This window comes from Lutra lutra, chromosome 7 (genome assembly GCF_902655055.1).
Source record: "Lutra lutra chromosome 7, mLutLut1.2, whole genome shotgun sequence".
Taxonomy (NCBI): domain Eukaryota; kingdom Metazoa; phylum Chordata; class Mammalia; order Carnivora; family Mustelidae; genus Lutra; species Lutra lutra.
This window is the reverse complement of record NC_062284.1, coordinates 45,193,058-45,215,837: the sequence shown is the minus strand read 5'-3', so window position 1 is coordinate 45,215,837 and position 22,780 is coordinate 45,193,058. Positions and strand designations below refer to the sequence as shown.

The following is a 22,780-nucleotide window of genomic DNA, read 5'->3' as shown; positions in this document are numbered from 1 at the left end:
TGGGTGGCTCACTTGGTTAAGCATCTCCATTTGGCTAGGGTCATGATCTTGACATCCTGGGATCGAGTCCCACATTGGGCTCCTTGCTCAGCGGGGAGCCTGCTTCTCCCTCTACCTGCTTCTCCTGCTTGTACTCGCTTTCTCTCTCTCTCTCTCTCTCTCTGACAAATAAATAAATAAAATCTTAAAAAATAAAAATAAAAATAAATAAAAATCCTAAATAGTGGAGGGGGCACCTGGTTGACTCAGTCAGTGGACCAAGCAACTCTTGATCTCGGGTTTGTGAGTTTGAGCCCCAAATTGGGTGCAGACATCACTTAAAAAGAAAATCTTTTTTTTTTTAAAGATTTTATTTATTTGATAGACAGAGATCACAAGTAGACAGAGAGGAGAGTAGAGAGAGAGGGCGAAGCAGGCTCCCCGCTGAGCAGAGAGCCCAATGTGGGGCCCAATCCCAGGACCCCGGGATCACAACCTGAGCTGAAGGCAGAGGCTTTAATATACTGAGCCACCCAGGTGCCCCTAAAAAGAAAATCTTTAGGGGCGTCTGGTGGGCTAAGTTGTTAAGCATCTGCCTTCAGCTCAGGTCATGATCCCATGGTCCTGAGATCCAACCCCATGGCAGTCTCCCCACTCAGCAGGAGGCCTACTTCTTCTGCTCTCACTCCCCCAGCTTGTGTTCCCTCTCTTGCTGTGTCTCTTTCTGTCAAATAAATAAAATCTTTAAAAAACAACAAATAAGGGGGCGCCTGGGTGGCTCAGTGGGTTAAAGCCTCTGCCTTTGGCTCAGGTCATGATCCCAGGGTCATGGGATCAAGCCTAGCATAAGGCTCTCTGCTCAGCGGGGAGCCTGCTTCCTCCTCTCTCTCTCTCTCTCTGCCTGCCTTTCTGCCTACTTGTGATCTCTGTATGTCAAATAAATAAATAAAATCTTAAAAAAAAAAATAGGGGCGCTTGGGTGGCTCAGTGGGTTAAGCCTCTGCCTTCAGCTCAGGTCATGATCTCAGGGTCCTGGGATCTGGCCTGCATCGGGTTCTCTGCTCGGCGGGGGGCCTGCTTCCCTCTCTCTCTCTGCCGGCCTCTCTGCCTACTTGGGATCTCTCTCTGTCAAATAAATACATAAAATCTTTTAAAAAATAAATAAATAAATAAATGAACAAATTCTAAATAGTAGAGAGCAAGAAAAAAAACTTCCAGGACCACTTAGCTACCTGCTGGGATACAGTGTGAAGTAAATAATATATGTAAGTCAAAGGCAATATGTTCAGATTTTCTGATATGTAGGAATCTTAAGAATATATGTCTCGTAAATCATGAGGGTTGCCTGAATTTTGTGATGAATATACATTAATCTAAATTCACACTTCAAGTATTTTGTAATCAAAAGCAGTATTACTCAAAGTGTAGTTAGCTGAGCAACAGAATCAGTATCACTTGGGAGAGAGCCCAGAAACCTGTGTTTTAACACCTTTCTAGGTGATTTTTATTTACAGTACAGTTTGGAAAGTACTTCTCTAGGGGCACCTGGGTGGCTCAGTTGGTTAAACATCTAAGTTCAGCACACATCGTAGTCTTAAGGTCCTGGGATCCAGTCCAGAGTTGTTGGTGAACAGGGAGCCCCCTTGTCCCTCTGCCCTTCCCAACTCATGCGCTGCCTCTCTCTCTCTCTTTCAAATAAATAAAGTCTTTAAAAGAGAGAGAGAGAGAGAGAAAGAAAAGTACTTCTCTATAGAATAGGTTTATCAAATGGCTAGTTGGTCCCCAAAGTATAGGATAAGGTAGAGTTGTGCACAGCTGAAGACAATGATTGCCCCCAAATCATCCAGTTCACATAATGGGAAAGCAGTGCCACAGAGGCACAAATCAGTAACTGACATGAGCAAACAGGAGGGTTGTTGAGGTTGTTTTTAAAAATAAGCTGGGCAGAGAGGACACCAGTATGTGTTTCCTAGGACTTTTTTGAAATAGAAGAGGCTGTGATAGGACTACACAGAGGAAGAGAAGTTGGAAGTTGAAAAAATGAAGTCAACAAAAAATGATTAAGAAGTGAATATGCAGGGGCACCTTGGTGGCTCAGTGGGTTAAAGCCTCTGCCTTCAGTTCAGGTCACGATCCCAGGGTCCTGGGATCGAGCCCCACATCAAGCTCTCTGCTCAGCAGGGAGTCTGCTTCCCCCCTCCACCTGCCTGCCTCTCTGCCTACTTGTGATCTCTGTCTGTCAAATAAATAAATAAAATCTTTAAAAAAAAAGAAGTGAATACGCAGAGGGTCTATAAACACAAATACATAAAGCAAAAGTTTACAGAAAAGTAAATAATCAAGAGGTTCCCAAGAGAATGAAAAGCAAGAATGCAGAGTTTTAGAAACCAGTAATGACAGGAAAAGTGGGAAGTGGAGCCTCCAAAACACTCGAAAATAGACACCAACTTAAATCTTACTTGGATTGAATACTGAGGAACAATGAATAAATGTCATTATTGCCATTGGTGTGGGCTTACTACTTCCTTTAATGAGTAGTGCAGCAGAGTAAAGCATACTCTTTTGGCTGGCAAATAAGGATTTTAAATGTAATAGGGTCTGTGGGCACCTGGGTCGCTCAGCTGGTTAAGCGTCTGACTCTTAGTTTCAGCTCAGGTCATGATTTCTGGGTTGTGAGATAAAGCCCGGCATCCAGGGCCCTGTGCTCAGCGGGGAGTCTGCTTAGGATTCTTTTTCTCTCTCTCCCTTACCCCTCGCCCTACATGGATACTCTCTCTCTCTCTCTCAAAATGAATAAATAAATCTTTAAATGTAATGGGGTCTTAAATAGAAGTTTAGAGTGATTCACTAGCATGCCAATAATTGTGGGTCAAGGTACACTTTGGAAAGGCTATGCTATGGTTAACACTAAAGTTAACAATAAATGTAATTATATTAATCTTCCAAAGCTTGAGATGCCATAGAACATAGTAAGAAGAGAAGATTTTAAGGTTTTAAACAAGTGAGACACAAGACAAAAAGAAAGAAAAGAAACAAAAATTAGACCATCAAAGCTTCTGACTTACAGATTTTTGGATTTCCTTTAATAGGAAACTTCACAATCACTTCCTGGGGATTTGTGCAGATGAAAACAAACGGAGAATCAGATTCTTGACTCATGTCTGGATACTGCAGAATATAAAAATAACAAGTCAGACTAGTTGGGACAGATTTTGAATTTCAGGGAGATCAAAGGATGTCCCAAATTTCACCTCAACATTCTGATGATAGCACTCTCCATTTCAGTCAGGTAAAGAGGATTATGCTCAACAAGCAAGAACAAACCTTCCCCTTTCCCCAGGCCTTAGCACAGTAGTCTTATGCAGTCTATTGCCTGCCATTTCTGACCTCCTATAATGGGAACAACTTCTTTAAAAAAAAAAAAAAAAAAAAAGATACCTGATATTTTTCCAGAAGAATCAGGACTGACTGTTCTTTTAGTATAAATGACAAAGTTGGGAGATTTGGAGGTCTCCTTTGGGAACATTGGGCACCCCCAGGTTAACTTGAGTGAAACACTGGAAGGTTTAAGAAAAATAGAACATTTGTGGAAATGCTGCCAGCAATAATCAACAGAGCCCTTCTTTCACTATAAGGAAGGAAGATGATTCATTCTGAAAGGTATGAACATGCAAAAGCTGTTTTGCTGGATGCATTCCAGACTTACTTAGGGTGAAAAGGTAACTGGTAGAGCAATTCTGAAAATTATTTAGAAGCCTCCTTTGGATCTCTCATCACAAATCTGTGTGAATACTTAGGACTTGTATTCCTTCTGCAAAGACAGACACAGAACCTAGAGTAAGACTAGGCCGGCCACATAATCACAATTTAAGGAACAACAATAGAGGGTTGGCAGAAAGTGCTCTCTAGCAATGCCCAACTGATTTGTTTTTTCATTATTTCCTATCTTTTATGTCCTGTATTTAGCATGTTTGACAAATATGACTCACAGGCTGACTATGGCATTTCCAAAGGAGCCTTTCTCCTAGTAACTACCATCAAATATATAAACTTATTTTCCACTCTTATTCACCTGCTAAGATATGTCCTCTAAAGAACTAAGGCTCAAAAGTAGAAATGGAGGTTTCAGTAAAATAAGAAAATTAAAATTTCTCTGTAACTAGTAGAAACAAAAGTAGTTAAAACTTCTTTACTGACCACTTGACCACTCTGTCTTAAGTGGTTAAGTAAGGCTGTGGAGAAAACAGAAGGGATTTTTAGCACCTTTTGGTCCTGCCCACATACCACGGCTCTCTGTGTGGGACAGGTGTGGCATGTACACTGATAAAACATAGCTTAATATCAAGTATCAGACACAATTATATTCAGAGGCAGGGTCAAAATGTTCACAGTAGAAAAAAAAAAAAAAAAGAATAAAGATGAGAAGGAAAATGCTCTTCTTTCCTTATACCCTGGATCTTTAGAACTCAAAGAAAAGCAGGTTCCAGCTGTTACTGCTGAGGTGCTTTGGCACGAATAAAACCAGAGGCTGCCATCGAGATCTTTCAACCGAATTCTACAGAGGCCTCAACAGCAACAGTCACAATTCACATCTCTTCAGTTTTCCTACTCTCTCCCCTCTGTGTCTCAGAATGTTGAGGCAGAGGACAGTGCTGCGAGGACCTCACAGCTCTACTTTTCTAGAACTATAACCCAGTTCAGTCATTCTCTCCACTTTTTTCTGCATCAATAAATGTTCTCTCTCTACTGACTCTATCCCATTAAACATACTTTCTGTAATGTCTGCCATAAAACAAAATCTCCCCATTCTCCTCAAGCAAATGCTCCATTTCTGATTCTTTTTACAACAAAATTCACTAAAAGATTATGTATGCTCCCTGCTTCAAATTTCTCTATTGTTTCTTGAATTCATTATAAACAGGCTTTCACTCCCAACACTCCACCAAAACTATTCTTGGTGAACTAAAGATCATTGTTCACTTCCATGTTGCTAAATCAAACGGTCAGTGCTCAGTTCTCATCTTAATTGACCTATTTGTAGAACCTAATAGAATTCTTCTCTCCCTCCTTCACGAACATTCCTCACTTGGCTTCATTCTCTTCTTAGCTTTGCTATTTACCCACTGCTTATCACCTCATCCTTTAAATGTTGGGAGTGCTTCAGAGGTCAGGCCTCAGACCTCTTCTCTCCCTACATTTACCACCTTAGTGATCTTCTTCAGGCTCAGAGTTAAAAAATAAGGTCCTGAATTTGTAACTATGAGAGGTGATGGATGTTCTCTAAATATATTGTGGTAATCATTTTGCAACATATACATGTATTAAATCATTCTGTTGTACATAGTGAACTAATACAATGTTACATGCCAATTATATCTCAATAAAACTAGGGAAAAAATGAGGTCCTGGAAATGCAAATCTAAACCACAGTGAGATATTAGTTTATGCTTATGGGATGATTATAATAAAACCAAACAAAACTAAACCAAAAAACATGGAAAATAACAAGTATTGGTAAGGATGTGAAGAAATTAAAACAGTCATGCATTGCTGGTATGGGTGTAAAACAGTGCAGCTGCTATGGAAACAGTTCGGTTTTTGTAACATCAAAGAGTTACAAAATTACTGTAAGGTCCAGCAATTCTGCTCATGGGTATATCCCTCAAAGAAATTGAAAGCTATTACATGCTCCCAACATATCACTTGTTCACCAATGTTCATAGCACCCAACAGTTTCCACAATCCAAATGTTCATCCACAGACAGATGAACAAAATATGGTACATACACACAGTGGAATATTAAAAATATTCCAGAAATTCTGATGAATCTTAAAAAATTACACTTACTGAAATAAGCCATACACAGAAGGCCAAATATTACCTGATGAGTACCTATACAAGGTACTTAGGATAAGCAAATTCAAAGAGACAGAAAATAGAGGTTATTAGGGGCTGGAGGGAGGAGGAAGAAGTTATTATTTAATGGGGACAGAATTTCTGTTTGAGATGATGAAAAAGTTCTGGAAATGGATAGTGGCAATAGTTGCACAACATTATAAATGTACATAATGCCACTGAATAGTACACTTAAAAAAGGCTAAAATGGTAAGTTTTATGTTATGTATATTTTATCACAGTACAAATAAAATTTTATAAAATAGAGATCCTGATTCAATTCCAAACCTGCTCCTCTCTTATCCATTCCCTCCTTTAAAATGAATAATGAATGAATGAATAGATACCCAGCCTACTAGCTATTCCATCCTTCCAGTTGTTCAGGCCAAAACCCCCACAACCACCTCACTGAGAAGTTCTGTTAACTCCACCTTCAAAGGATATCCAATATCTCACCACTTCCTAAGACCTCCACAGCTACTTCCCTGGTCCAAGCCATCATGTTTCCCTGGATTACCACAATAATCTCCTAATTGGTCTCTCTGTTTCTGCCCTTAACCTCTCTCTCTTCTATTTTTAACAGGGCAGCCAGAACTATTTAAAAAAACATATCAGATCATACACTCCACTACTTAAAACTCTCCAGTGGCTTTTCATCTCACTCAGAATAAAAGCCTAAGTCCTCAGCATAACCTTCAGGTTCCTGGAGAGTCTGGCTCTCTATTTCCTCTTTGACATATTTTCCTACTACATTTACCCCCACTTTCACTCTACTCCAGCCACACTGACTTCCAGGTTGTTCCTATTCTTGGATCTTTGCACTTGCCTATTCCCTCTTCCTAGAATGCTCCCACCTCTACCATGACTCAGATATCCACAAGGCTTCTCTTTCTTCAGAACTTTGTTTAAATGTCAGCTTTGCAGTAAGCCTTCCCTAATCATTCTATTTAAAATAAAAGCATGAATCTCCTCACAGACTTGGTACTCTCAACCCTTTTTTGTTCCTATAGCACTTACCATCATCTAATACATTATAATTTACTTATTTAAATTTTTAAAACATTTTATTTTTAAGTAATCTCTATGCCCAATTTAAGGCTCAAACTCAAAACCTGGAGATCAAGAGTCCCATGCTCAGGGCACGTGGTTGGCTCAGTTGAAGAATCCAACTCTTGGTTTTGGCTCGGGTCATGATTTCAGGATGGTAAGTCTGACCCCCACACCCAGCGCAGAGTCTACTTGAGATTCTTTCCGTTCCCTCTCCCTCTGCTCCTCCCCCTGCTTGTGTGTGCTCTGTCAAATAAATAAATAAATAAATAAAAATTAAAAAAGAGTTACATGCTCTACCAACTGAACCAGCCAGGCACCACTGCATTTTAAAATTTGGCCTCCCTTTACAAGGATGAAAACTCCCATGAAGGCCAGGGTTTTTGTTTATTTTGTTTACTCCTCAGCACCCTGAATCATGCTTGGCACATTGTAGGCAATCAATATTTTCTGAATGAAAGAATAATGAAAACAACCTGTGCATTAAGGTTATCTTTTTTTTTAATGTCATTGCATATGTCGTATTTGTAACTGTTGATTAAAGACATAGTATTTTTTAAAAGATTTTATTTATTTATTTAAGATAGAGCGAGAGTGAGAGAGAGCATAAGCTTTGGGAGCAGCAGGCAGAGGGAGAAGCAGGCTCTCCAATGACCAGGGAGCCCGACACAGGGCTTGATCCCAGGACTCCAAGATCATGACCTGGGCTGAAGGCAGACGCTCATCTAATTGAGCCACCCAGGCACCCCACACATTAAGGTTATCATAACTATACTAAATGCACACATGCTGGGAACTAGAGACTCTTAGGACTATAACTCTGGGTAAAAGCAGGCGCTACTCTGTAATCTGTTATCCCTAAAGCTAAATTAGAACTTTTGTGTCTTGGCAAGTAGTCCAATAAGGCCCTATGTTTAATATTAACTATACTGACATACATTAACAGAGTAAGCAAATGTCAAATAATGGGGAAAATGATAGATAAATTATCCAACAGGTTCCTGGGACCCACTCGTGCCTCACAATAAAGATAAACATTAAAATCAACTTTCCCAACTTAATCTAAATCAGAGTTTTATGTGAATATTCCTTTTTCTAATCTCTTATACTGAACTTCAAGAGGCTACAAGAAACAGAGCTGAAGAACAAAGCAGTCTGCAAAGAATAAAGTAAAGTAAGGTCTTGTATTGGGAAAAGGGGTAGAGTGCAGTAAAGCAAAGTCAGTTTGGCAGAGCCTCGGTACGTTCAGAAAAGCATAATCTCTGCAACTGGGGCCTGGATACTATGAGCCACATTAAACACTGGCATGTCAGTGACTTACAAGAAAGGGATTTTTGGTCTGAAAGAGACTAAAATGTAGCTGATGGACAGAAAACTAAATAAGGGGTGCGTGGCTGGCTCAGTAGGTACAGCATGCAACTCTTGATGTTGGGGTTGTGTTCAAGCACCATGTTGGGTGTAGAGCTTACATTAAAAAAAAAAGAAAAGTAAATTAATTAAGAGAAAGGAGGTTCATATTTGTAAACAATGTGAATAAACTTTGGATATCATATCCAATTTAGAGAGAATGCTAAAGAAAGGGTCACTGAGATAGCACAACAGACAGATCAAGGAATGTGGGCTGTAAAATCAAGCAATTTAAAGGAACCATTCAAATTCAGCAACATATTCCTCAGGAAGTTGCGGCTGTTCTTGCCTAAGAAAACATGACTTCCGTTTTTTGGGTGTTGAGATGAATACCCAACTTTTCCATCAACATGGATGGGACAGGAGGAGATTATGCCAAGTGAAATAAGTCAAACAGAGAAAGTCAATTATCATATGGTTTTACTTGTTTCTGGAACATAAGGAATAGCACATAGGACATTAGAAGGGAAAAATGAAGGGGGAGAAATTGGAGTGGGAGAAGAACCATGAGAGACTATGGACTCCGGGGAAACAAATGGAGGGTTTTAGAAGGGAAGGGGCTGGGGGATGGGTAAGCCTGGGGATGGGTATTAAGCAGGGCACGGACTGCATGGAGCACTGGGTGTTATACACAAACAATGAATCATGGAACACTACATCAATAATAATGCACTGTATGGTGACTAACATAACACAATAAAAAATAATTTTAAAAAAAGAAAGGAAGAAAGAAAAAAAGGAAGAAAGAAGGAAAGAAAGAAAGAAAGAAAGAAAGAAAGAAAGAAAGAAAGAAAGAAAGAAAGAAAACATGACCTCTATCACCTGGTTTCCAGCCTGGGGGGAGGAGGAGAGGGTTGGGCCTACTCTTTTTTCATGGCGCATAAGTTTCATAGCTGTCTAACATAATAGGTAATTAACACTAAACAGCCATTTTTTTCTCTTCTCCAGAGGAAAATTGTTCACCAGTCCTCTAGAAAACATTTCTTTTGCCATTTTTGTAAGGGGAAAAAAAGGTTTAGTTGTTTTTTGGCAATCACAACTAATTCAGAGCCAAGTGGCCATTTTCACCAACTCTGCAAGATGTCACTCTTCTCAACAAATCCCCAAATGACCTTTAAGTCTTGTATCTGTCTCCAGCGGACTAAAAGCTAAAGTAAACAGTTAAGAAAGAACTCATTGACAAAGAACATATATTTGCTATATGTTTTCTTGGTTTGAACTTTAGGGAACTAGATAGGACATGAAATCAGGCTCTGAAATGTAGTTAGCAGAAAACCAACTCCAAGAAGATTAAGGTGATAATACTCAGAAGGAGAGAAGGAAATGAGTCTGATAAAAAGGCTACAAAGCACAACAGATCCAAAGAAGCATATCCTGAAAGCAACTGTGTTCTCCAATAGTTGTGTACATTTTCCTTCAAAGCAATTCAAGGTGTTCACAGGACACACAACTAGTACCTTAGGCCACACTCTACTGGAGAATAAAAGTTTTCTCACATCAGTGACATATTGATCATGAGGCTTTGACACGAAAACTACTATATATTTGACTGGAGTTGAATAAGGATCATGCCAGCTGGCCCAAGGTGGGATATTGAACTCCCATGTACTAGTACCCAATTCAAGTCATGTGCTCAGTATCAAAGACAGGGGGTTACAGCTCAATGCTACAGAGCTCATGTTTGCTCTAAGTGAAAAGAATAACGTATGAGTGATATGCAGCTTAAGGGTTTTAGAGCCATTTGCGGAAAATGATCTAGCTGAAGCCACATACTGTTGATTTCCTGGTCCCATCCTACTCACAGTTAAGTTTCCAATGTGGCTTTCTATGCCCTTTGGAATCCTATGCTGGAAAATCCATACATAAGAGAACCTGCAAGTATATTTTTTCTAAAATTAACCTCGTAGCTTTTCTGCCCTTACTCATAAAGACCTAAATGGGAATCACCCATACATAACAATTATTTTTGGTCTTAAATTTCATATAGCAGGCTTTTAATTCAACTTAAACTAGTAAGAACTAAAAGAGAATTGCTCTTAATTAAAGATACTACATTGTAAGGTCCTTAACCATTGAAGTCTACGTTGGGACTAATAACTCAGAACGCTAAAACTCGACTTAGGGGATCTGATAATTTTAGAGTTTAACTCCCAATGGCTGGTTGACTCAACTGAGAACAACTATTCTGAGACAGAGCTTAGAGCATCCTTTGACATCAGTTAACCTACCAAGGTAAAATCATTGTTAGGTAATCTGGTGCTATTAACATTAACAATACCCAAGGGGCGCCTGGGTGGCTCAGTGAGTTAAGCTGCTGCCTTCGGCTCAGGTCATGATCCCAAGTCCTGGGTTCAAGCCCCGCGTCGGGCTTTCTGCTCAGCAGGGAGCCTGCTTCCTCCTCTCTCTCTGCCTGCCTCTCTGCCTGCTTGTGATTTCTCTCTGTCAAATAAATAAATAAAATCTTTAAAAAAAAAAAAAAAACATTAACAATACCCCTTCATAAAATGACATTTGTCTTTTAGAACAAAACAGATTAAAACATTTTAAACTATCCAAGTAAAAAACCATAATACTGTGTGTGGAATTAAATTTTTTTCTTAAGATTTTAAGTAATCTTGGGCACCTGGGTGGCTCAGAGGGTTAAACTTCTGCCTTCGGCTCAGGTCTAGACCTTCTAGACTTTCTAGATCAAGCAGACCACTTTGTCTCTAAGCCTGGGTTTACTTACAGGTAAAATGAAGGTGTTACATTAAGTGATTGATTCTACCTAAAACCCCTTACATCTGTCCCCCTCTTGTCTCATTTCACTGGCATTATCCTAGAACAGACTTTTAAAAATATCTTGACCCGGGACGCTTGGGTGGCTCAGTCGGTTGAGCAGCTGCCTTCGGCTCAGGCCATGATCCCAGCCTCCTGGGATCGAGTCCCGCATCGGGCTCCTTGCTTAGCAGGGAGCCTGCTTCTCCCTCTGCCTCTGCCTGCCACTCTATCTGCCTGTGCTCACTCTCTGTCAAATAAATAAATAAAATTTAAAAAAAAAAAATCTTGACCCTCGAATGACAACTGCCATCTCATTAGTCTCCCCACCTTCAGGATCTTCACTGTAATCCAACTTCAACATTGCAACCAGATCCATTTTCCTAAATCAAGGCCATGACCATGTTCCAAACACCCCTTCTCCATTCCACAACTGACTATAGAAAAAAGTGTTACCGCTAAAGCTTATCATACAAAGCTATCTACCACTGGACCACAACATACTTTTCCATTCTTGTTTGCTGCTTCCTCCTCTTTCTCACCCATACTCATCTCTCAACAAACTGGTTTGCTATTATTATTCTCTGGACAGACCCATAACTTCCACCTCACACTTCTTCCTCTCCTTGGAATATGCCTCTCAATCAACTATGTAGAAAGACTTGAACAACAATCTCAACTCTATCATTTACTGATTAATAGTACTCAAGTTACTTTAACTGAGTCTTAAATTTCCTCGTCCCTAAAAGAGGGGTAATGATACCTTGTTGTTGTTATTGTAGTGAGGATAAGAACATACATGATAGGTCTGGCATATAACAGCTGATCAAAAGTGATAGATTTTATTATTACTACCCTTTAAGGCCAATTCAAAAGCCATATTCTTAATAAAGTTTTTTGAGATCCCTCCTAGCTGGAAGCAACCTTTTCCTCCTTTAAATTCCTCAGTGACACTCTACTTTTCAAGACAGTAATTTTGCTTTTTATTTTGTATTTGTTTACATTTGTACTTTATCTGTCTAGCAGTCTTTCAAACATTCTGAGGGCAGAACCCATGGCTGATTCACCTTTCTGTTTCTTTTAGTGTCTACAACAATGTCTGATTTATGGTAGGCACTCAAGTGTTTATAATAATACTTAAGAAAATTTTAAGAATTGTATGTTCATTTTCAGAGGCATCTTGGTGGCTCAGTCAGCTAAGCATCTCCTTTCAGCTCAGGTCATGATCCCAGGGTCTTGGCATCGAGCCCCATGCCAGGTTCCCTGCTCAGCAGGGAGTCTGCTTCTCCCTCTCTCTCTACCATTCTCCCTCTGCCCCTTACCCATCACTTGTGCTCTCTTTCTCAAATAAATAAATTAAATCTTAAAAAAAGAAAAAAAAGAATTAGGGGTGCCTGGGTGGCTCAGTAGGTGAAGCCTCTGCCTTCAGCTCAGGTCATGATCTCAGAGTCCTGGGATCGAGCCCGGCATTGGGCTCTCTGCTCAGCAGGGAGCCTGCTTCCACCCCCCCCACCCCCCCCCCCCGCCGCCTGCCTCTATGCCTACTTGTGATCTCTGTCTGTCAAATACATAAATAACATCTTAAAAAAAAAAAAAAGAATTACATGTTCATTTTCAGATGAAAAGCTAAACATCAAAGAACTTATATAAATGCACAGATAAGTGTTACTATTTCCCTCCTCTGTTCGGGATAAGAACAATAGAAAGTATAATGCTTTCTGACTTATTAAAAAACATACATGGTTGTCCTCAACTCAGCATGTGGGCACTTGACACTCAGGTTATAAAACAACTGTAAAGACAGTTTGTTCTGACCTAGAAGTTCTAGTAAATATTCTAGTCTTCATGAAAATTCTGAAAATACATTCCCTGTTTCACTCAAGTGAGCTGTGATTTTAAAGAACTGCCTAGGGTCAGACTAGCTGTGGCAGATACACAGTTCCCCTCTTTGTTGGGTCTCTGACACAGCCCTCATGATCCCTTAGGAATACACATTTTTAGGTTTATAAATATGCAGGTTTTCTCAGTACAACAGAGAGGACATTTTTACACATTTTTTTAAAGGTTTTATTTATTTATTTGTCAGAGAGAAAGAAAAAGAGAGAGAGCACAAGTAGGGAGAGCAGCAGGCAAAAGGAGAAGCAGGCTCCCCGCTGAGTAGGGAGCCTGATGTGGGGCTCAATCCCTGGACCCCAGGATTATGACCTGAGCCAAAGGCAGGTGCTAAACTGTCTGAAACACCCAGGCATCCCCATTTTCCACATAAAAGAAAATTTGCAGGGGCTGCTTTGCTTAGTTGGTAGAGAATATGACACTTGATCTCAGGGTTGTGAGTTCAGGCCCCATGCTGGGCATAGAGGTTACTTTGAAAAAAAAAAAAGAAAAAGAAAATTTGGGGAATTTGGGGACTCCACATTTTTTAAAGCTAATGTCTGGTTTGAATATTGATATTCCTTCATCCTCTAATTTCTCACCTCTTAGATCAGCATACAACACATTGGTGATAGAAACTGATGATTTCCATTCCATTTTTATTAATCATCCTGAAGATCTTTATCACTTGGATACCCTTACAGGAGAAGGAACAAGTAATACTCTCTTCCCAATGAAGACTTCAATTCTATTGCTGATGTCAATTACATAGGCACCCAGCAGAACTGCTTCAGCAGAGCTCTTTAAAGACAGGGTCTTGGCTATTATAAAAGCCATAAGATCAAATGGACTGAAGGGTCAGTATGCTGGCAGGAGAGGAATGGATTTAGTCAGAAGAAACAGAACAATCAATGACCTTGGAAATTTCAGACAAATCAGATTCTCTATTGAAGGCAGAGATATAAATAGCACAAACACAACACAGACAAGTAGAAACAAAAGCCACCAACTCAACTTTCTGTTTGAAAACTTGTTAGGTCTAGAGAACTGTTCAAACCACAGCTGCTAATGGTTATGGATTTGGCAATCAAAATGTCTTTGTTAAAAAAAAAAAAGTTTTAACTGCCTTACTATTGAGGTTACAAACCACAGCCTTGATGTATTGTTGCAGTCAACATCCTCCCTGCTGTTTTTGAGAGCTTACATCTGCTGCTGGCAGATAAAATGCTGGTGAACGGCATGGGCTCCTTCCAGGGGAATACAGGAGAAGTTGTAACTAGATGACTCTCCTCTACCTTTCTCTCTTGAGTTGAACCAACAGCCTTTTCTGTATCATTCCTACCTTGTTTAGGTTGATTCCCTGCTATTACTCAGGAGGGCTGAGGGTCCAGTGGGATTTTTTTCTGGCACAAATTATCCATGCCAGCCATACTACTCTTAGAAGATAAAAGGAAGAGGAGTTCTTAGCTCAGGGCAAAGCAATTTTAGCACATATTTTTAAAAAATCAGTCAGAGTATACTTACTTGATTTTAAACAACCACTAATAAAACCTTGTTGTTTTTTTTTTAAGAGGAAAAATGATCACACTATGCCAGAAATAGTGAGGGCTTAGTATATTTTAACTTATCAAAGAAAGGACAAGAATGTGAGGTCAGGAAGTAAGTTACTGAGTTTCTTTGGGGAAGGAAAAAACTAGGAACAAGATGGAAAAGTAAAATGTGGTCCAAATTACTTAGGAGATTAGCTTCAGTTGAAATAAAGATTACTAGATCTACACTGGTTTTCAAGGAAAATATAATTCAGCTGGGTGATGAGAAATGAGTGTGAAGATGCAGAAAGATGCAGAAAGAAGACACAGGTCAAGAAACCAATTCCTGGATGATTCTCCCTCATTTTCATAGATAACCTGTGAGAATAAAAAAAAAAAACCCAAACATATGTCGACTAACACTTTCTAAGTTGTATATACCACAAGATAACAGTTCTGCAGTTAGTAACTAGGCAGTGTGCATGGGTGGGGAGAGGGGATTTTATGGTCTAAAAGTTTTTGGAACACTGCATATTATATCCACTAGATGTATCAGAGTCATAATGCACACTAGCATCTTAATGGGCCTGAAAAAGTCTGCGGTAAACAAATACATTTATTTGATACAAATTCATTTTCCAAATGTATGTGTCCATAGACAATCACCTCCCCCGTTTTTATGCCTCCAGAGAACACTTATGCATGGAATAGTTTGAGAAACGCTTGTCTAGAGCTATTACTCCTAAACTTTCAACTCATTATTACAGAAATGAGAATAAGGTTTGTAAAACAGGCTAGGTAATCACATTTCTTACAACATAGAACCCTAGGTCAGGGACAGGCAGATTACCCAAGAGGCTTCAGACATTTTCTAAAAGGCAGCCAAACACCAAAGCTATAACTTTTTAAAGATCCTTACCCAATACATAATCTCCAAATAGGTCTACTATCAATTCTGAATACATTCTTGAGCTACCCCCAAACACAGAAAAGAATCAGTGGGGGAAAGCCCCAGAAAAGCTGATCATAGGGAAAATGGGTAAGGGATTCCTGTTTAATGAAGCCTACTGGCTTCTGGTGTTTGGGGATATTCTAATGTCATACATTGGGAAATTCATAGGGAGAGCTGCCAGGACTTCCAGCTGGGAACATATGGGAGGATTCCTATATTTCTATGTGCTGCCCTCAGTATCCTCAAGATAAAAGACATAATCTAAGCTTGAAGAGGAGTATCATGCTGACCTGAAAGAGAGGTATCTTTGAGAAACGAAAAAGATTTGTTTTTATTAATTAGATTTCTAATTCCCATAAACTTTGCTATACTCCATAGGCTAGGGTTACAGTTTCTTATCCTTCTCTACACAAACCTGTGGCAGAAAGAAGATAGCCTGTCTAGTGATTGAAATCATTTGACCTTATATCAGATGATTGCTTGATCAACAAATAAGAAAATAAAGGAAGGCCCCTTACCAAACCCCCCCACCCACACTGCCAGATGCTCCTGAGTTCCCATTCAGAATGCAAATATCCTATAAAGAAAATATATTAATAACATATTAAGTCATCTGAGCTATTAATGACTGTGAGAGTCTTTAAAACTATAAAGTCTGGGGCACCTGGGTAGTTCAGTTGTCTAAGTGTCTGCCTTCAGCTCAGGTCATCATCTCAGGGTCTTGGAATTGAGCCCTGCACTGGGCTCCCTGCTCAGCATCCTGCATCTCTGCCCCCCCCATCCCCAGCTCATAGGTTTGCACGCACATGCTCTCTCTCAAAGAAATAAAATCTTAGAAAAAAAAAAGCCCTATAAAACCAATACCAATGTATGGAATTTTTATAATTTTTACTTCTAGACTGAAAAAAAAGGAGGGCTGGGAAGGGAAAGGAAGAGAGCAAAGATGATCCTAGAAAAATGGTGAAAGACCCACACGGGCATAGGCACAAGAGTGTGGAAAACAACCACATGTCTATGGTTTGCCTAAGTTTGGACCAGGTAATAAGGGCAGAACAAGAGGCGAGGGATCAAATTCATGCCAAAATGCATGCAGTGTACTCATACATAAAGTAATCAAAGAGGACTGAGGAGGCAATCCACAAGAAAATGAAAGAAAACTAAAGGGATACTAACTATTGGTTAAAATCTACGAGGAAAGGGTAGGGAGAGTAAGATAGAGAAGAACAGTTTTTATAAACAGTAATAACAATATTGAAAAGCAAATAAATCTGGAAAACAATTTACTGAGAAAAATGAAACTGAAGAACATTTTCCTAGGCACAGTGGTTGCCTAAAGCAACTGTTCAAAGAACAGGAAAACCATATTGTTAGGTAAGATGCTTCAGGCTCCAAGGATAGACTTTCCCATTCTGATTTTTGCTGGTCTGAGTATAAATACAAGGCTCTAAATTTCAGTTCTCCAATTAAGCTAAAGTCCTTCAGCTCCCTCTGCTGTTCAAAAATGAACTCTAGTTATGTCAGTCCAATCTTTAGTGATCAAAATAAACAAAAATATATACCTATATACGTGCATGCGCACAGATGCACACACACACTCTCTCGCTCTCTTAAATATACCCCAAATATGGCATAGTCCAGGAAATCAGAATTCAAACATACTTGCCTATCATGAATTCTCTGGCATGGACCAAATGTTCCAAAATAACAAATCCTATTATTTCCACCACCTAACTGAAATAATTTAAGGGATAATGGAAGGTTTCTTTACCAAAAGCAGCAAAGTTTTACGAAAGGATAAGGACCCTGTACTCTTTAGCCTAACTGGGGCAATAGCTTGTCATGCAGAAATGTACATGCATCAGAAACAAAAACTTCACTAGTTTTTCTGTTTCTGACCTGATCTTTCCTCTTTCCAATATTTCCCTATGAAAAGATTATCCTCACACGTCTGAATTCAGTTGCTAAGACCTTACTATCTCCACGATATTCTGTGTTGAAGGATCTACGAGTCAACTATGGTAGCAAACCAAGCGTGTGTCCAAGAGAATTACTCTTTACTCACCTGATCCTTAAACTGCTTTTGGGACAAGCAGTCAATGAGGTCCACACAGCCCAAAAGACAACCTGATGGATAGTCGTTGGGAAATTCCACATCTGAATCAAGAATAACAGAAGGATCATATAAATTTCCTTTTTTGTGACCCTGAAACTCCCCAATCTGATTCCAATTCTGAACAAATCACTTTCTCTCTTATGTATTTGTAGACACCAAGAAAAAAAATGATGTTTTTATTTAGCACAACTGTTTGTATTTTAGCAAAAAATTTAGTGAGTGGCTGGCTTAGTCCACTATCCACATCCTAAGCTATTAAAAAAATTACCCTGGGGCGCCTGGGTGGCTCAGTGGGTTAAAGCCTCTGCCTTCAGCTCGGTTCATGATCCCAGCGTCCTGGGATCGAGCCCCGCATCAGGCTCTCTGCTCGGCAGGGAGCCTGCTTCCTCCTCTCTCTCTGCCTGCCTCTCTGCTACTTGTGATCTCTGTCTGTCAAATAAATAAATAAAATCTTAAAAAAAAAAAAAAACTTAAAAAAAAATTACCCTGACACCATCAAAGTTCAAGGACCTATAACTTCAAACAAATCAATTCCACCTACACTCAGCTGGACTAGCTTTGAATTTGGTGGTGATGGGTTTTGGAAACAAGCTAGAGGTGTGAAGAGCAAAACCAAAAAAATATAGGAATGACAGAACATAGGGAGTTAGGAAAAAAAAATAAGACAACACAAATTTAAAACAAGCCAGTCATATCAGTCAAAAAGAAAAATGTGCTTTTAAGGAAACATGAACTTTTGATTCCTAAAATTTTGGTTTCCTAAAAACTTTTAAGGGTAGTTCTGTAATTATCCTCTCATTCTACCTTTAAAACAACTGTATGAGTTAGATAAGAGGAAGAAAAACAAGACACCTAAAGGTCAGAAGTGGTTTTTAGGATCCAAACTTGATGTGCTTGGGATGACTTCCAATATACACTGCTTAAGTCAACCAACTCTGACCTGTCCAAATCCCACAGCAGATATCTATTTGGGTCACTCCCCCCAAAAAATTCTTACTGTGGTTGTTCTTCCCAATCTAAAGATCCCAGAGTTTATAGTAGTCATTTTCCTCTCACGATTTAAAAGAGAGAGAGAGAGAGAGAGAAAGAAGGAAAGAAAGAAAGAAAAAGGAAGGAAGGAAGAAAGAAACAAAATAAATTTTCTCAGATGAAATTAAAACTGGCTCAAGTCAGTTAAGCATCTGACTCTTAATCTCTACTCAGGTCTTGATCTCAGGGTTGTGAGTTCAAGAGCCTTCCCCCACTGAACTCCTTGCTGGGTGTGAAGCCTACTTAAAAAAAAAAAAGAGGGGCGCCTGGGTGGCTCAATGGGTTAAGCCTCTGCCTTCGGCTCAGGTCTTGATCCCAGGATCCTGGGATTGAACCCACATTGGGTTTCTCTGCTCTGTGGGGAGCTTGCTTCCTCCTCTCTCTCTGCCTACCTCTCTGCCTACTTGTGATCTCTCTGTCAAATAAATAAATCTTAAAAAAAAAAAAAAGAAATTAAAACCAGTTGGTTAATATCTGGTGTTAGGAACTGTTCTTTTTCTTTTCTTTTCTTTTCTTTTAAGATTTTATTTATTTATTTGACAGAGATCACAAGTAGGCAGAGAGGCAGGCGGTGGGGGGGGGAATGGCTCACCACTGAGCAGGGAGCCCGATGTGGGGCCCCATCCCAGGACCCTGAGATCACGACCTGAGCCAAAGGCAGAGGCCTTAATCCACTGAGCCACCCAGGCACCCTTGTTATTTTTATTTTCATTGGTTGATGAATTAATGATTTGAACAGCTATCTATGACCTGCCATGAAACAAATATACATAAAGATAAAAGTCCCTCTCATACCAGAAAAAATAAAATCATAGGAAGAAAGAAATGAAAGAAGATGAACATCAACAACAATGACTTCTCTCCATCGAATAATACTGAAAGGAGAATATACGGCTGTTACCTTTCCCACGAAGAACACGATATGTAGTCTGGAGTTCTGAGACTTCTTGAGGGGAGGGTCTTTTGGCTGTGGCTGCAATCCAAAGTCGTCCTCTGTGAGGAGTGTACCAGCTTCTGCCCTCCACCCTTAAAACAATTACAAATTGAGAAGGAAGGGTCTAAATTCTAGTATCCCAGAGGATCTAATTTAAAACAGCAAATCATCCAGTTGAACCAAGAGATCTATAGAAAGTATTTTACAAAGAGGGTTATTTTGTGTGAAAAACATGTAATACCCTTCACTGGAGTATGAACCCTGTTCTCCAGCTTTTCCTATCATCAGAACAAAGACAATTCGGGCATCTGGGTGGCTCAGATGGTCAACTGTCTGCCTTCAGCCCAGGTCAGGATCCCAGGATCCTGGGACTGATTTCTGTATTGGGCTCCCTGTTTAGCAGGGAGTCTGCCTCTCTCTCTGCCTGCCGTTCCCCTCTGCTTGTGAGCGTGCTCTCTCTGACAAATAAATAAATAAAATCTTAAAAAAAAAAAGAACAAGACAATTCATCTCTTTCAGGTCCTACTTTTTACCTGATCTCTGTAACTCAGAATAGCTCTCAGTACCTTTCACTAGCCTTGGAACTTCTACCACCCAAATTTTACTTTTTTTTTTTAAGATCTTATCTTTTAAAAAATTAATAATAAAATAAAGATTTTATTTATTCAAGAGTGAGTGAGAGAGAGTGAGAACATGAGTGGGGGCAGAGGGAGAGGGAGCAGCAGACTCCCCACTGAGCAGGGAGCCCAATGACATGTGGAGCCTCAACCCTGGGACTCTAGGATCATGACTAAGCTGAGGGCAGATGCTTAACCAACTAAGCCACCCAGGTGCCCCCAAATCTTACATTTTCAAGGTATCTAAGTTGTGCCACAAAAAAAGAAATCCTTGCTCTTCTTTGAGTGAAAAGCTAACATTTTCTTGGAAGCTTTGTTAATTGTTCTCTAACCTAACAGAAAAATCCTCACCAACACATAAATCTCTAAGAAGAGTACTTTTATAATCATTAAACTTAATAGAATTTAAGTAAATGAAAATACTTATCATCTTCACTCTTTATAACCACTTTCAATTATATTTTCTAAGTATTCTATAAAGGATTATGTTCTTTGTAGATAATTAAACAACTTGACTAGTTTGAAAGAATCTTTAAGTAGAATAACAATGCATTCAAAAGAATTTAATTACTCTCCAAGGATTATAAAAAGATGTTCCTGGTGGAGGGGGAATTGGGCAAAATGAGTGAAGGAGAGAGGGAGATACAGGATTCCAGTATGGAATGAGTAACTCACGGGAATAAAAAGCAGATCATAAGGAATACAAGGATATTGTAATAGCAGTAAAATGGGAAACATGTGGTGAACAAAGCATAATGTATAAACTTCTCAAGTCACTAAGCTGTACACCGAAAACTAATGTTATCACTGTGTGTCAAGTATACCCAAATAAAAAAGAAAAGAAAAAGAAGAAAAAGGATGTTCGTCTTTTAGTTCCAACCAAATGAAGTAAGTACCTTGATAACATACCCCTATTACAAAATTCTTACAATGAAAAATAGGGACTTTCTCATATCCTTCATTTTCCAATATAGATGAAGTGAAAGAGTGCCAGACACATAGCAGGTGATCAATAATACATGAAGAATGAATCATTAGCTTTCTTCTCTCCACACCGAATAACCCGAAGGGTTATTGGGAAAACGGTCTCACAAATGTGGCAGAACCACCCGTTTTATTTCGGTGGGATTAGTTATTGTGGGCAGGATGCTGCTCATCTGTTCTTTTTAGTAACAAAATCTGAATAACACAGATCCAAAATAGGATGAGAGAAATGTAAACATTCTCATTGTCTCAGAAGGCAAACTGTTTAGTTTGCTACTTTGGAAGAGGAAAAGATAACCTAATTGTAGAAAACTGAATGAGAAAAACACGTATCTGTGGGCCTAGCTGCTCTGAAGCAGAAGCAGATTCACACACATTTGTCCTTTTTTTTTCTTTTTAAATTTTATTTATTTATTTGTCAGAGAGAGAGCACAGGCAGGGGAGTAGCAGGCAAAGCAGCCAGAGGGAGAAGCAGGATCTCCACTGAGCAGAAAGCCCAATGTGGGACTCAATCCCGGGACCCCAGGATCATGACCTGATGCTTTATCGACTGAGCTGAGCCACCCAGGTGTCCCTCACACGCATTTGTTCTAATGGCACTACACACATGAACTATAAAACAATTACAAGCCAAAGCAAGAAGGCCTGACCTTCAAGAGGGGAAAAAAAATGGTAATGCACCTTAATGAAGGAGGGAAGTCACAGCTAATAATGAAAACACCAAAGTAGAAATGACTGATCCTAAATGTCAATAAAAAATTTTCTTTCAGAAGAAAAATGATTGAAGCTTACTCAGTAAGAATGGAAAAAACACTCTGAAAACTTGAACTCTAGTTCCATCTCTGCTGCAAACGAGCTTTGTAATTCAGAGAAAGCTACTTTATCTTTGCTTACCTAGGTGCCTTCATTTGTACAAGATTATAATAATACTGGCCTAATCTCTTTCATAGAGCTACTACTTTTAAAACTATAAAAAGCTATTTAAATATAAGGTATTATTGGGGCGCCTGGATGGCTCACTTGTTAAGCCTCTGCATTTGGCTCAGGTCATGGTCCTAGCGTCTTGAGGTCAAGCCCCCCATCTGGCTCCCTGCTTGGCTGGAAGCTGTTTCTCCCTCTCCCACACCCCCTGCTTGCGTTTCTTCTCTCGCTGTGTCTCTCTCTGTCAAATAAATAAAATCTTTAAATAAATAAATAAATGGTATTATTACTATTATAAACTCTAAAGGCAAAATAGAAAGGGGGAGAAAAGATATCTGTGCCTCTCACATTCAATGCAGCATTATGTACAATAGGCAAGACATGGAAAGAACCAAATGTCCACTGATGGATGAATGGATAAAGAAAATGTGGTATATATGCACAATGGAATATTATTCAGCCATAAAAATAAAGGAAATCCAGCCATTTAATTTAAAACATGGATAGAGCTTGAGGGCATTGTGCTAAATCAGAGAGAAAAAGACAAATACTGTATGATCTCACTTATATGTGGGATCTGAAAAAAAGCAAACTCATAGATACAGAGACCAAACTGGTGGTTGCCAGAGGTAAATGGGTGAAGATAGTAAAAATTTTCAGTTATAAGGTAAGTCCCAGGGAAGTAATGTACAGCTGGTAACTACAGTTAACAATACTGTATTATATAGGGGCGACTGGGTGGC

The 22,780-nt window shown here is 39.4% G+C and overlaps 1 protein-coding gene across 3 annotated transcripts in view; it reads right to left on the bottom strand.

Moving 5' to 3' along the window:
- Positions 1 to 22,780, bottom strand: part of TRIP4 (thyroid hormone receptor interactor 4) — a 68,704-nt gene that overhangs the window by 5,729 nt on the left and 40,195 nt on the right. For 2 of the 3 annotated variants that reach the window (XM_047735787.1, XM_047735788.1), the window contains exons 10-12: positions 19,483 to 19,607; positions 17,502 to 17,593; positions 3,045 to 3,147 (exon numbers count right to left, since the gene is read on the bottom strand). In XM_047735787.1, the coding sequence (XP_047591743.1) occupies positions 3,045 to 3,147; positions 17,502 to 17,593; positions 19,483 to 19,607 (320 nt within the window). Of the gene's footprint in view, positions 1 to 3,044; positions 3,148 to 3,417; positions 3,537 to 3,685; positions 3,791 to 17,501; positions 17,594 to 19,482; positions 19,608 to 22,780 lie in introns of all 3 variants that reach the window. The other variant, XR_007128512.1, reaches the window with a different exon arrangement.